The following is a 14,857-nucleotide window of genomic DNA, read 5'->3' as shown; positions in this document are numbered from 1 at the left end:
TTCAACTTCTGCCAAGTGTTTGTTGTTGAAATGTGTTCCATTGTCAGACCTGATGCGTCTTGAAACTCTGTACCTTGAGTGTGTGCACTATATATTTGTGCACAACATTTTTTCAATTTTCTAATGGTTCCCGTCGGGGTCCCTGATTCTAAACCTACTGTTATCTGATATATTGGTCTGTACGCGTCTGGCCCTCCTCTGGGTACTCTGGCGTCAACATAGATTGTCATGTGCTTCCCACCCCCTTTTGAAATAGGACGGAATTCCTAAATCCGTCCTTTTCAACTATAATAATCAGAGTCAACATCTAGAAGAAAAGAAAAGAAAAATAATTACACTTCCAATTCATAGTATGTCGACCTCAGTTTGGCTAATGTAGTATGTGTGTGTACTTAACCACAAGAAATTTTATATTCTTAACACAAATCAAAGACGTAAGTAGGTTGTGACACACATGAAGAGCACCGTGTTTCAGGAGTATCTGCTGGACTAAAGGACAGGGGGGGTCTGGGGGGGGGGGGTGGACCACAGACGGTGACGACGTGACTACATTTCCCTTCAGAGAAATCACTCTGGACCTTCAACACATGTTTGGTTCTGAAGTTACTAAACTTCTGTTGTCATAAGATCATCTTATTACCGGTCGAATCAGTGCACACACACACACACACACACACACACAGACACACACACACACACATACACACACACATACGCAGTAGATGTACACGTGTGAGGAATGACCTCAACACCTACAACTGACTTTTAACCTTTTAGGAGCGCTAAAGAAAGAATAGACAATATATACTTAACCTTAAAAAACGTTCTAGGAATCTTCAAAGTGTCGAAGTCTATAACTCAGAGATAGAAGTACAAGAGCACACATGCAGAATTTTGTTTACAGTATGAGAGAGTGTGTGGACTTCATGGTTTCCTGAACAGTAAGATGTGATTCCTGGTTCTTGGACACCGACTCCAATCTGCAGAAATCCCAATCGGAGACTTTTAATCCAGAGAGTTTTGGGATTTCAATGACGACAGATTGCTCATCAAATTGGTTTTCAAACCTCAACGTGATCAGCAAAAATAATCCGGGAAAGACTTTTAAACTTCACCAAAAGACCAGAGACCCATTCATTGTAACGCGTGTTTATAGACACTTCACGAACCGTGACTTCATTCCAGACACATCGGGCTCTGCAGCGTGAAACCTTCTCCACGAGGAGAACGCGGAGCGATAACATGCAGCCGCGACGGCGGAGCGCAGTACCAGAAGCCGACAGCAGGCAGACGCACGAAGGAACAAAGGAAGAGCCGCCAGACACCGACTCCTCTCACGGCTCAGCCTCCTCCGAGGGTCACGGCGCAGAGCGAGGAGGCCGAGCGGACGCGTTGGCGGGGGGGGGGGGGTCATTACAGTGGGTGTAATGGGCAGCGAAGACGGAGAGCAGAGCGCTGCATGTCTGGGTGACATGGAAAATACCCCACTCGCCTCACACTTCACACTTTAACACACTGGAGGCCTGCGGAGCGTCAGGCAGAGCTTTTTGGTGTGTATGTGTGTGTGTGTGTGTGTGTGTGTGTGTGAGTCGTACACGTAGCATGTATATGTTAAATAATTCATACGTATTATTTCACAGTGCTGTGAGTCTTTGGTGCGTTGTTGCATAACATAAACATAGAAGCATTAAAATAAAGGTCAGTGTCAATACAGGGTAGTCGGGGACAAATACAGTCAACATTTAAAAACATAAAAAAAGAAGAAAAATAAACAATATTCACAAGAAACAGATGTATAATAAAAGAAGTGGAGTGAAAATATGAAAAATACTATAAAAATACTTTTAAGAAACAAAAATATAGAAAATAAATTCAATGAAAATATGAAATAAATACAATATAAATATAGACAAGAAACATAAATCTAAAATACAAGAAAATTACAAAGAAAATATTATGATTTATAATAAACATAAATAGAAAATGGAGAAAATTCAAAAGAAAATATGATACAATAAACATAAATAGAGAAAATACAATGAAGATGTGGAAACTATTAAAATAATAAATATCTGACGAATCGAGGTACTTCCTCACATTGATACGAAAACCGTGGACAGCTCCAATATTTCCCTCCTGGAGCCCCGAGTGGCCATTTGGAGGAACTGCAGCTCTTGTCTACCTCATCCAATCAATAAAGGTCTCATGTCTTTTGTGTGTGTGTGTGTGTTTGGTTGCAGGACAAACACTTCGGCGTGCACTTCATGTCCTCCACCGAGCTGCTGCAGGACACCTCGGTGCTCGCCGTGCTCCTCTTCCTCGCTCTGGTGCTGCAGAGGACCTTCCTGCAGGCCTCGTACTACGTCACCATAGAAACCGGCATCAACCTGCGGGGCGCCCTGCTGGTGAGCGGCGGTCCCGCCCACTTTAGTAAATGATAAGAGTGCACGGTACACATAGTCAGTGTATTACTACGGTATTATAAGGAGTTTGGAGGAACACCTAAAATATTCACTATCGGTTTAACCGATATTTATAATATTTCCTTCTTTAGGCGATGATCTACAACAAGATGCTGCGTCTGTCCACCTCCAACATGTCGATGGGCGAGATGACGCTGGGCCAGATCAACAACCTGGTCGCCATCGAGACCAACCAGCTGATGTGGTTCCTCTTCCTCTGCCCCAACCTGTGGGCCATGCCCGTACAGGTGGGCGGCGCCTCCTCGCGGTCACATGCACACATTCAACCCCCCCAGGTGGCGTTCAGGTGAAGACTTCTCTCTGGCCCTGCAGATCGTGATGGGCGTGATCCTGCTCTACTACCTGCTGGGCGCGAGCGCTCTGGTGGGCGCGTCCGTCATCGTCCTGCTGGCGCCGGTCCAGTACCTCATCGCCACCAAGCTGGCGGACACGCAGAAGAGCTCACTGGTAAGCGGGAAAAAACACGTTGGAATGTGAAGTCAAAATCGCGTATTATTAATTTTGTGTCGTCCCCCGTTGAAGGAACACTCCACGGATCGCCTGAAGAAGACCTCCGAGATCCTGAAGGGCATCAAGCTGCTGAAGCTCTACGCCTGGGAGAACATCTTCTGTGACAGCGTGGAGGACACCAGAGGCAAAGAGCTCACCAGCCTCAGGACCTTCGCCTTCTTCACCTCCATGTCCAGTGAGAGGAACACGAGAACACCCGGGTTTAAAATAGATCCGATGCCTTTGACACCGACGTCTTTTGAACTATTATGGCGGTAAATAAACTCGCGCAGACATTGAGCGATGATGTCATCGATCACGACGACTCGCTGGCCGGATGAAATGTTTTCATATGGTGGCGAGTAAAAGAAAAAAAACTTTAATTTATACAGCAGTTTATTAGGAATTGTGTGGCTTGAATCACACGTTTAAATACAGTTTGTATCCAAATATAATAATAAGAAGATGACTTATAATAATAATAACAATAATTAATAATATTAATACTAAAATATATTAATAATAATACAAACTTGTAATAATAATACTAAAATATAATAACAATTAATAATAATAATAATAATAAAACAAATTATAATAATATTATCTTATAATAATACACAGTAATAATACAATAACATATATTAATAATAGTAATAACTTATAATAATAATATATAGTAATAATAACATATATTAGCAATAATTAATAGTACTACTAATACTAAAATATTGTAATAATAATATCTAACAATAATTAATAATACTAATAATACATTATATTAATAATATTACTAACTTAGAATAATAATATATAGTAATAATAACATATAACACAGAATAATTGGTTTTAAAAAATAAAACACAAATTAAATTGGTTACCCGTGGCCTCGTGACATGAAAGATCGACATCAAGTTCCCATATTTGAGCTCACAGGTTCAAACCCGTTTTCTCTCCCCGTGCAGTCTTCATGAACGCCGCCCTCCCCATCGCTGCCGTCCTCGCGGTAAGACGACTTTTAACCACCGCGGTCGACATCTGGGCTCTTTTATTATTTGCTTTCTTCAACTCTGATTAATCAATATCGGCGGAACCTAAATTCTTGTCTTGCAGACGTTTGTGACGCATCACTTCCTGTACCAGACCGGTCCCACTCCCTCCGAGGCCTTCGCTGCTCTGGCCCTCTTCCACATCCTGGTCACGCCTCTCTTCCTGCTCTCCACGGTGGTCCGCTTCGCCGTCAAGGCGCTGGTCAGGTGAGCGACGGCGGAGCGGGTGAATCTAATTGAAGGAGCCCGAAGAAACTCTAAACTCCCCAGAGACGAGTCACAATCACACGTATTCATGCACTGAATCTGAGTGTGTGTGTGTGTGTGTGTGTGTGTGTGTGCAGCGTCCAGAAGCTCGGCGAGTTCCTGCAGAGCGACGAAATCGGAGACGACAGCTGGAGAAACGGAGACATGTCCGTTTCCATGGAAGCGGGAAAAAAGAACCTGGGGGGGGTGAGTGCTACCTCGGACGCATTAGTCCCGTTTCGCGGTGACGCAGAAACGATGGCGGGTCGACGGCGTCATCGCTGTCGACCCGACAGAGAGGCAGCGCGGCATCATGGGAGATGTTGGGAGTCCTCCAGCGTTCAGGAGTCGTTTCAAAGTGTGGAGGAAACGCCTCACGAAGCAGCTTCAGGTCGAACAGCAAGAGCTGAGAGACGAGCTAATGCTAACGTTAGCGCGACCAATCACAGACACCCTTAAAATATAAACCCCCAGTGGATGTTTTAGGTATTTACTTGAGTTTAACTGCGGCCTCTAGAGCGGCTGCATTGGCGACGTCCTCTGGGCGCATATATATATATATTAGGGCTGTCAGCGTTAACGTGTTAATCTATGCGATTCATTTGGCCGCGTTAACGCACTAAAATATTTTAACGCAACTTTGTTTACTTCTGGTGTTCGTTGAAGTTTTTACATAAATATATAAATATATATATATATATATATATATTTATCTGAGGGAACTCCCGCACTTCTCCTGCTCCCCAGAGGATCTCAAGCGGATGCTGAGAGTCTTAAGTTTGTTGGTGATCTACGACTAACTTGACATCTCTCTTCTTCTTTTTTCCAAGACCAAAGCCATCAACAGGAAGCAGCCGATGCGCTACCAGATGGACAACTACGAGCAGCCAACCAGGCGCCAGCTGAGGCCCACGGAGACGGAGGATGTGGCCGTGAAGGTCAGGGTCAAAGGTCACGAGTTGGGGAATGATGGAGCGGGGGGATAGTCTGAACTCTCAAAGACGCCACGGACACAGATACGAAGGTTCACGGTGCAGAGGATTTGAGACTTTTGAGTCTTAGGTATTTTGTTGAGGATTAAGAGAATACTGAGCTTTTCTTTCTGGCTCGTATGAACTCGGCTTTCTAAACCGAGGACGGAGGTTTATGAAGGAGGCCGCTGGGGAAAGACGAGTCGGGTGAGCGGAGGAGTGAGCTGGCAGAGCGGCGGGAGAGGAGGCAGTGAACAGAAATAGATGAGCGTGGAGATGGAGCGCAGCGAGGTGGCAGTCGGGCTCATTTATTAACTGAGTTTAAACAAAGAATATCAGATTTGTTGCTCGTGCAGAGAAGAAAATCAGAATATCAAATAAAAAGGGGAGAAAAGAACATTTATTACATATAGTGACCATGACTAAGTGTGCCCCTTATAATAAAGATAATTACCTTCAGATGCCATTAAATCATAGTTAAAAGGCAGCTTTAAACAGGCCACACATTATTATTATTATTTAATAAGAGATGTGTAAAGCCCGGTGTCTTTAGAGACGTTATTCATTCCCTCGTTATTCAACTCCATCAGCAGCTGTTTCATATCTTTACTGAGTGTACATCCGTGGGTCATTTGTGGGTGTGTGGAATCATACATGTGACGTGTGTGTGTGTGTGTGTGTGTGTGTGTCCTCTCAGGAAGTGTAGGATTCACACGAGAATCCGTTGGCCCTTAAAGGGCCTTGAGGATGAGTTCAGCATGTTCTCAGCCTCTGTGAAGGCCGCTCATCCTGTCTCACCCCTCTGGTGGGGGGGGGGGGATATGGAGAGAGAGAGAGGGAGTAAGAGAGTTCAGCTAATTGATTTGAGTATTTAATGATAATTATTTTATTCAGGATTGCACAACGACATTTTCTAAATCTAAATAATAATCAAATTAAATCACTTTTCTTATACTATGACTTACATGGACACAAAATAAATACTAATTTAATAAGTTGCATTACCAGCTGGTGTTTGAGGAGCAGGAAAGAGACAATATCACACATTTTACAATCGTTAGAGAGCACGACGCCTTCTGTCTTTGAGGCCCAGACACGGCAAAAAAAACTTTGCACTTGAACGCATCACGAGGGCCGACAGTTAGCCGACAAGCTTGTACGTTCTGGGGCAGTTTGAGAGGAGATACCCCTCCTCACCAGCAGGGGGCGGTAGTCCGTACTCGTCATTCAGACGAGGGAAACCGATACACACAGAATACTTCAGTTCTCCTTTTAATCGTAGGAATAAAAGTCTTAAAAATTGTTGTTAATGTATTTTCCACGTGGCGAATGGACGAGGCTTATTTTTAATAATCTATTTATTTCTCCCGTTTTTCTTCCGACTCAAAGTTCAGGCCCGTTTCCTGCAGATTGTTAATTCTTTTTTAAAATAGATGATTGTTGTTTGATTGATACAGCAGTAAATGATGTCCCTGTTTGCCTCCCCAGTCGAACTCCTCTCTCTTCCCCTCCCCTCTTCTTCCCGGATAGCATCTGTTCCCGCGTTGTCAGATAAAATAAACATAAAATAAACAAATAAATGCGGCGGATGGGGGGAATGTAAACAAACCCGAGCAGGAAGCCGAGTGACGGATCGCCAACGGGGATCAGACCCGGGACGCTGGGCACGGATCCTTAATGAGCTGTAACGATACGAACATCATCAATAAATACTCATTTTAGCACATCAAGAGAAGGACAACGTTATGCTGGCGTCAGCGTATAAATGTAACATTCCTCTCAGAGGACAGTGTGGAGCTCCTGAACTGTCAATCTCACTGTCATGAACCGTGACAACAACAACAACAACCAGGAGCTGGAAAGGCATTATGGGGGTTTTGGGGAGTTGTAGATTGAAAGAGAAAAAAAGGTTATTGCAGATTTTTAAATATATTTTATCGGATTTCTAAATCTATGATGTGCAGTTTGTAAATTAAAAGATTAAAAACATGTAGATATATCTGACTGAAGGATATTTTAGTCTTTATTATAACATTTAATTTAACTCAAAGTCAGGCTTTCTTAAACCCAGGACACACGGTGGGGTTATTTGAAGGAGAATGAAGGAACCCACATTAGTTGTTGGATCTTTCCTCAGTTATTTTCATATTGTGACACTTTTTTCAATATTTGCTTTGAGTTTCCTGACTCTGTTTCTCTGCAGGTGAGCAACGGATTCTTCACCTGGGGAAGCAACCTGTCCACGCTGTCCGACATCAACATCCGCATCCCCACAGGTGAGACCGCAGCCTGAACCAGAGCCAGGGGGTCAGCGGGGCGGATTCCGGTTCAAACCGGCTGCACGGATGGAGAAAAGAGGCGGAAACCTTTTGATTGAGCTTGAAAAACGACTCGTGAAACAATCCACTTATTCAGGAGAGGACTCGCCCCCTGCTGTAGTCCAGGCAATCTAGCCAATTTTACCATTAAAAATGGAAATAAATGCAACAGAATTTATTTTTGCACAGAGGTCTTCTATGAAGTGTCCTGAATAACATACTAAAAGTCCTAAGAAATTACTGTTGCGGAAAAAGTTTAAATATGCAAAAATCCAAGATGGCCGCCATAATTACATAATGTTTCATATCTCCACTTTTATAAGAGACATTTGAATGATTTAAAATACGATTACACATTTTTTGGACATGAGAAATCATTTAAAGTATGTTTTGACTTGATCGGATGTAATGGTCATGGAAGAAAATCCAATATGGCCACCAAAAATCCATTTCTTATTATATATATATGTGCACTGATATGACATTTAATTAAATTGTATACTAATATAATCAAGGCAGGTAAGTATTTTGTAGTTTATTAACTACATTGAACTTTAGTAACATACTTATCAACATAAATTCTACACATCACATGAAGAGTATAGCAGAAAGGTGACACAACATGCTACTATTGTCAATACAGTGATTGATCATTGTAGATGTTACACTGTTGGAATGGGTCCAACTCAACCGTCGTCATCATATGCATTTGACAAATCTGGTAACTGAGTTGGTCCAGCTTACACCACGGCATTCTCTGCACACATTTGTGCAAGGCAGGCCATATTTTCGGCATGTGCACCTTTCGGATGGTTCAGTCCTTTTTACAGCTATGACAGTTGACGGCCAGCAGTTCTGATGAAGCGGCTGGTTGGTCGATCTGTATTGGCAGATATCGCCCATCAACAACGTTCCATCCATAGTCCTCTGGGCTCATATCGATGCAGGCATCTTCCTATTCCATAACCTAATAGTATACACAAAGGCTGTGATACTAAGAGGAGCCAGAGGTTGGTGGTAGACTTTGGGATTCCATGGCGGCGGTGACTTTTAAAACCTTGTCACAGAACCACCGGTATAAGAAGCCGTCTATTCCTTCGTCTTCGGCACCACCATACATTGACACCAATGCCTTCTCTCCTGCTGCAATGATCGCCTCCATTGCTGAATGAGATTGACTGAACACTTTGGCCTGATTGTAAAAGACAAGGTCATTCTCGATCATCTTGAGTGCCACGCCCTTCCCGAGACCAAACAGACGACGGGTAGTATTACAGCCTGAAATTGCGTGGACAAAGAGCGGGTGATCACAAAGTTTACGACCGAGCAACTCCCTGGATTGTTTTATGCAACAAACTCTCTTCTACTTGGTGGATTGTTTCGGCTCCGGTGCCATGAACAACATGTGTGCGTCCATTTTGACATGGTGCAGTAGGAGAATCAGCAAGTCTGTGTCCTCCCTGATCAGTTCAGTGTCTTTTGTTTGGGCAGAAGCAACTGCTGTTTGAACAATTAACGCAACGCCGTGGTGCGTTGCCTGGTCTATGCTACAGCCAGTTCCATCCAGCTTGTCGCTTAGATAATGGATGCATCGCTGCTTGTTTGCTTTGGTGTTCAGGAAATCTTCTTTCTTTGATTGAATCATTATGTCACCACCGAAGTGTCTTGTCACACCAGCACAAGCCCCTGTTCTTCTCAGTTGTGTAGCATCTTTAGTTGCGGACTCATCTTTGGACCCATAAAAGACAACGACAGCAGCTCCATACGTGTGTGTGTGACGTACGCAACGTACATTTGACACACTGTCAGATGTAGATCAGCTTGGTCATGGCATGCAATGAAGTAGAACACCACCATCTAGTACATACTGGACATTTGCATTGGGTTCTCGTTGCTCTCCCTTCATAAACTGCTGAGCACATCGGCCAGTGTTGCCTTATTTGCCTGCAGGGGGAGTGCAGCTAATTCAAACAGTGCAGAGCTCATACTTGAATAAGGATAAAACATCTTCTGTCCGATAGTTATTAACCTCTGAATTATCAACTGTGGATCCACCGTTACAGGTTGTCATTTGACCTCCACTGTTGATCTTGATCCAGGTGTCGTGGCCTGGTCAGCTTTCCTGAAGACATAATTTTCTACAGATACCCCGACCAAGGAGTCTAGAATATCTTCCCCAATTTCTCTTGATCGGTCAACGTTGACTCCTTCTTGGGCCGTCATGCCATTGGCGATGTTGACTGCTGGTATGGACATGACCCACAGTAGGTGTTGAGTTTCGGTCATGCTTTTTCCTCGTGTCAGGCCTCCGTGCGTCTTTACGCGCCTCAGAAATGTCTATGTGTACAGATTGTAAAGTTCTCTGGGGCAAATTTGTGATGTTGGGCTATTTAAAATATACTGAATTGAAATCATTGGCAAGAACATCGTTGTGGCCTTTCCTGGGTGTTGACAATGATGCAACATCTGCATCATACCAGCCCATGCTTGTCTTGGAGAATGAAGGAATAGCGAGCTCTTCCATAAGACATCTAGCTGTGCTGTTGGATCTTCTGCCTCAAACAATACAAGGGGTAGATATTAGGGATGCACCGATCCATATCGGCCGATATTCCCATTATCGGTTTTGAACGGCGTTCTCAAAACGGCCGATCAGATGACGTAACATCTGCGAGAACTATCAGACGTTTCAATCGCGGCGCATCGCAATGGAGACGATGCGCCCGGCGAGGGCCGCAGAGTGAGAGGTCAGAGGGGATCCTCACCACCGAGCGGCGTCCCCGTCCCCCGAGTTGAATCTCTGGGTCGACTCAGCCGACTCTCACATGTCTGCCCCTACAGACTGATGCTCACGGTAAACACATTCCATCAGGAGCTAAGAGGGTTTTGATAACGTTAGCGGAAGGATTTATGTGACAACATCCGGGTTTGCAAAGTTAGCGGAAAGAACCACGTGAAACAACATCCGTTTTTCAAAATAAGATGTCGACAAATCATACACTAGCATATAAAAGTAAACGATGAACTGTTTTTGTATCTTTATAGATCGTTTCTGAGATTTAGCTTAAATTATGCGAACATTAAAACATTTTTACTGTACCAAGGAAGAGTTTATAAAAATAAGTCAGACTTTTGTATTTTAAAAAAAGTCCTGGAAATAGATTTCCCCAAGAGATCCAGGAAATGAATGATGCAGATGTGTTCCATACATATCTGAAATCCCCTATAATAGCAATCAAACCATTTTAATGTATCAATTAGGACATTTTTCAAAGTAAAAGTCCTAAATGTTTAAAGAAATGTGTAATTTCTTTAATGTTTTAGTTGCTTTATATATGTATTTCCTCATAGTCCGAGGCAATAATGCTACACAATAAATAGAATGCTTCAATCGACACCGTGATCGGTGATCGGTATTATCGGATCGGCAGATACTGATTTCAGTGATCGGTGATCGGTTTTATCGGTGATCGGCAGGTACTGATTTCAGTGATCGGTGCATCTCTAGTAGATATGTAAGAGATGGTAGTGCTGGAGTGATCTTGAAGTATCGAATGTTGATGCGACCAACAGCAGCAATGTCTGCAGCGGTCACATTTGCTTTAGGAATATGCTTCTGTTCTTCTTTGGTGTTGCGTTGCAGCACGCCACTGACCAATTGGTGGTCATATCAGATTTTTTCCATGACGATTGCCTCCAATCAACTCGTAACCTATTCTAAATGATTCCTTATGTCCAAAAACTGTATAATAGTATTTTAAATAATTAAAATATCTCTTGTGATAGCGAAGATATGAGACATTATAGATTTATGGCGGCCATCTTGGATTTTTGCATATTTAACCTATTTCCGCAACATTAATTTCTTAGGACTTTTAGTATGTTATTCAGGACACTTCATAGAAGACCTTTGTGCAAAAATAAATTCTGTTGCAATTTTTTCCATTGAAAAAGTTAGTTTGCCTGGACTACTGGCCATGAGAGAGAATGCAGGTCGAAGACACTTCGAGTGTTCGAGTCGATGTCTTTCACCAAAAGAGTGATGATATAAACTCACCTGGTTACTGACATATAATTTATGTACAGTTCATAGTCAAGTGTTAAAGTTAACGTTCAACACCTCGGCTGCTAATTCTATCTGAATCTTAACCCAAAGAGGCCCAAAAGTCTCGTGTTATGTAACTTTTAAAGCACAAGGAGCTGTGGAGGTGAAGAACCCCGCCCGTGGGTTTGGGCGGCCATGTTTTCCTCCTAGTTTCATCACTTTCTACTCCTGTCGGTGGCGTAAGAACGCTCCTAAAATACAGAGTCTCAGGGGGACACGGTGGAGTGGAGGCCAGCAGATGGTCCGTGTCGTATAACACACACACACACACGTCTTCAAGAGGCTTCTTTAGGGTGCATTCGAGTTGAAGTGCTGATGGACAAATGACGAAGACAAGGAATGAAGAAGGTTTGAATTTCGAGGATGTGTGTGTGTGCTTGTTTGTGCTCATCTTGTGTGTGTGTGTGTGTGACTTTTTTTTCGACCTCAAACTTTATTGTTGTGTTGTAGAGAGATGTCGGTCTGCAAGGTTACGCAACCTTTTCTGACCCTTGACCCCACTGTTAGATTACATTATATCATCCGGAGTAAGACACCTTCGACCTTCACCTGTTTCCACCTGTTCAGGTCAGCTGACGATGGTCGTGGGCCAGGTGGGTTGTGGGAAGTCCTCCCTGCTGCTGGCCATGCTCGGAGAGATGCAGACCATCGACGGACGAGTCTACTGGAGCAAGTGAGAGAGCTGAATGATTCAATGTTCCGCTGGGATGGTTATAATAAGATTTAATTGGTTAATTGAATCTATTTGCTTCCTCACATCAAAGATTTTCATTCATAAAATTAATCAGAATATAAGTTCTCATTTAAATTTGACTTCCGTCTAACAGCTGTGGGGATGTTGGATTATATAAGTTTTCTCCACAGTATTTTGATGGATATGATAATTATTACAATGTTACACAAATGTGTAATAAGTTACGTTTGGGTCACTTGGTTGAGGCAGTATTTCTCGTCAGCGTCCAGCTCCTGGTGGCCAGAATGAGTATTACAACAACAAACAACAACACCTGCCAAATACTTAAATGATCCTGTTTGTCGTCGTGAACAACGAGTGTTCCGTAGAAACTAGATGAAGATGTTTTGGTCCTGATTTTAATTTCTGGAATTCCAGTTTCATTTCTTTCTGACAGGAAGTCTGAATGTTTTTCAGACGTCTTTATCCGTGGTTTACGTTGCAGGGCTGCACACTAACCTGAGGTGTGTGTGTGTGTGTGTGTGCACACATCTGAGTCTCTGTTCATGTTGACTACACATGTATAAAAATATACATATATATTTATATACACGTGTGTGTGTGTGGTTTCTCTCTCTTTACCTTCTTGCCGTGTCAGGCTGCCTGATTATGAGCCGGCCCACGAGGGGAACATCAGGTACTTCCCCCCCCCCCCCCAACTTCATCCATTACGCCTCATTAACAGATCTTCATCTCAGGTTTTAGGAGCTCCATCGTAACCCAGACCTGGTCTGTTCCATCTGCGGTAGTGATGATCATAGTTGTTGTTTTATTTTGCACCATCAGCATAAAACGTGTGTTTATGCACCCAGAAGTTTACTCAAGTTTCTGATCCAGTCAGTTAAGGCAACACAATGTTTTTATATGAAACTCTGCAGCTGAGCAAAGGCTGAATATGTTTAATAATCACCAACGTGAAGTCTGAGACGACGTCATCGTGAGGCGGTTTGGGGCTTGAATCTGTAAACGGCTTCGTTGTCTGGGGTTCGGCATGAAAACACGTCGTCCATCTTTATGGCCGTCCTCCTCCCTCTGTTCCCTTGTTCCCTCTTTCCTTGTTACCTGTGTCTCTCCCTCAATAGACGATTAGTCCTCTCTCTCTCGCTCTCTCTTTCTCTCTCTCTCTGTCTTTGCCTCTCTATGTCTGTCTCTCTCTCTCTCTGTCTCTATGTCTCTCTCTCTCTCTGTCTCTCTGTCTTTGCCTCTCTATGTCTGTCTATGTCTCTCTCTGTCTCTATGTCTCTCTCTCCATCTGTCTCTCTCTGTCTCTGTCTCTCTCTCTCTCCATCTGTCTCTCTCTGTCTCTGTCTCTCTCTCTCTCCGTCTGTCTCTATGTCTCTCTGTCTCTCTCTCTCTCCATCTGTCTCTATGTCTCTACGTCTCTCTCTATATGTCTCTCTCTCTCCCTCTCGCCGTCTGTCTCTACGTCTCTCTCTCTCTGTCTCTATGTCTCTCTCTCTCCCTCTCTCCGTCTGTCTCTACGTCTCTCTCTCTGTCTCTACGTCTCTCTCTCTCTCTCTGTCTCTCTCTCTCCCTCTCTCCGTCTGTCTCTACGTCTCTCTCTCTCTGTCTCTATGTCTCTCTCTCTCTCCGTCTGTCTCTCTCTGTCTCTACGTCTCTCTCTCTCTCCGTCTGTCTCTACGTCTCTGTCTCTACGTCTCTCTCTCTCTCTCTCCGTCTGTCTCTCTCTGTCTCTACGTCTCTCTCTCTCTGTCTCTACATCTCTCTCTCTCTGTCTCTACGTCTCTCTCTCTCTCTCTGTATGTCTCTCTCTCTCTCTGTCTCTCTCTCTAAGTCCCTCTCTCTCTCTCTGGGTCTCTCTCTCTCTCTTCAAACATACACACTTGGTCGTAGACTCGTTCTAACTCGTGACTTTGACAGTTGGTCAGAGAGAGAGGACATCAGGAGGTCGATGTTCCTCCTCCCGTGACCTTTGACCCCCCCCCCCCCCCCTCGCCTGATTTAACCCCATCTTTACTTTAGAAGTACTGCACTCTGAGTTGTGTCCTGCAGTATTTCAGGCTGTGCTGTTCGTGGACACACACATACGGACTAGTTTATTTATTTTATTTAATATAACAGTGGACATAGTATTTTATAAATTACCTTTTTTTAGAAGTATTATTGTAAGTTATTATTTTACGGTTTTATTATTCTTTTTTAAATTGTTATTGTTGTTGCTATTATATAATAATGTTAATGCAATATATTAAACTGTTCATATATCAACTATTTCATACCCAAAACAAACAATTGACAATTACAATAAAGTTCATTTCAAGAGAAGGAAATAATTAACTGTAAACAAAATATGTTTAGTCTTCTTACAGAATGTAAGTTAAATATAGATTTTAAAGCTCCAACAAATAAATTCATCTAGCAATTATTATTATTATTATTATAGTGGCTGAATCATTAAAACAAACATATTTTTACCACTGTATGTTTTCAGGTTTTCGATAT

General features: G+C 43.0%; 1 protein-coding gene across 4 annotated transcripts in view; it reads left to right on the top strand.

The window, feature by feature from the left end:
* The window catches only part of abcc9 (ATP-binding cassette, sub-family C (CFTR/MRP), member 9), a 43,275-nt gene that overhangs the window by 11,104 nt on the left and 17,314 nt on the right, over positions 1 to 14,857 (top strand). For 2 of the 4 annotated variants that reach the window (XR_008833042.1, XM_056425007.1), the window contains exons 9-19: positions 2,241 to 2,405; positions 2,555 to 2,710; positions 2,796 to 2,930; positions 3,006 to 3,168; positions 3,938 to 3,978; positions 4,086 to 4,228; positions 4,366 to 4,474; positions 5,098 to 5,205; positions 7,442 to 7,514; positions 12,229 to 12,334; positions 12,993 to 13,031. Coding sequence is in view for 2 of the 4 variants with exons in the window: in XM_056425007.1 (XP_056280982.1) it covers positions 2,241 to 2,405; positions 2,555 to 2,710; positions 2,796 to 2,930; positions 3,006 to 3,168; positions 3,938 to 3,978; positions 4,086 to 4,228; positions 4,366 to 4,474; positions 5,098 to 5,205; positions 7,442 to 7,514; positions 12,229 to 12,334; positions 12,993 to 13,031 (1,238 nt within the window). In the remaining 2 variants the exon portion in view is untranslated. The remainder of the gene's footprint in view (positions 1 to 2,240; positions 2,406 to 2,554; positions 2,711 to 2,795; positions 2,931 to 3,005; positions 3,169 to 3,937; positions 3,979 to 4,085; positions 4,229 to 4,365; positions 4,475 to 5,097; positions 5,206 to 7,441; positions 7,515 to 12,228; positions 12,335 to 12,992; positions 13,032 to 14,857) is intronic. The other 2 variants (XR_008833043.1, XM_056425008.1) reach the window with 1 other exon arrangement.

The sequence above is a fragment of the Pseudoliparis swirei genome, chromosome 10 (genome assembly GCF_029220125.1).
Source record: "Pseudoliparis swirei isolate HS2019 ecotype Mariana Trench chromosome 10, NWPU_hadal_v1, whole genome shotgun sequence".
In the NCBI taxonomy this organism is placed as follows: Eukaryota; Metazoa; Chordata; class Actinopteri; order Perciformes; family Liparidae; genus Pseudoliparis; species Pseudoliparis swirei.
Note: the sequence above shows the minus strand (reverse complement) of the source record. Positions and strands in the feature narration are given on the sequence as shown.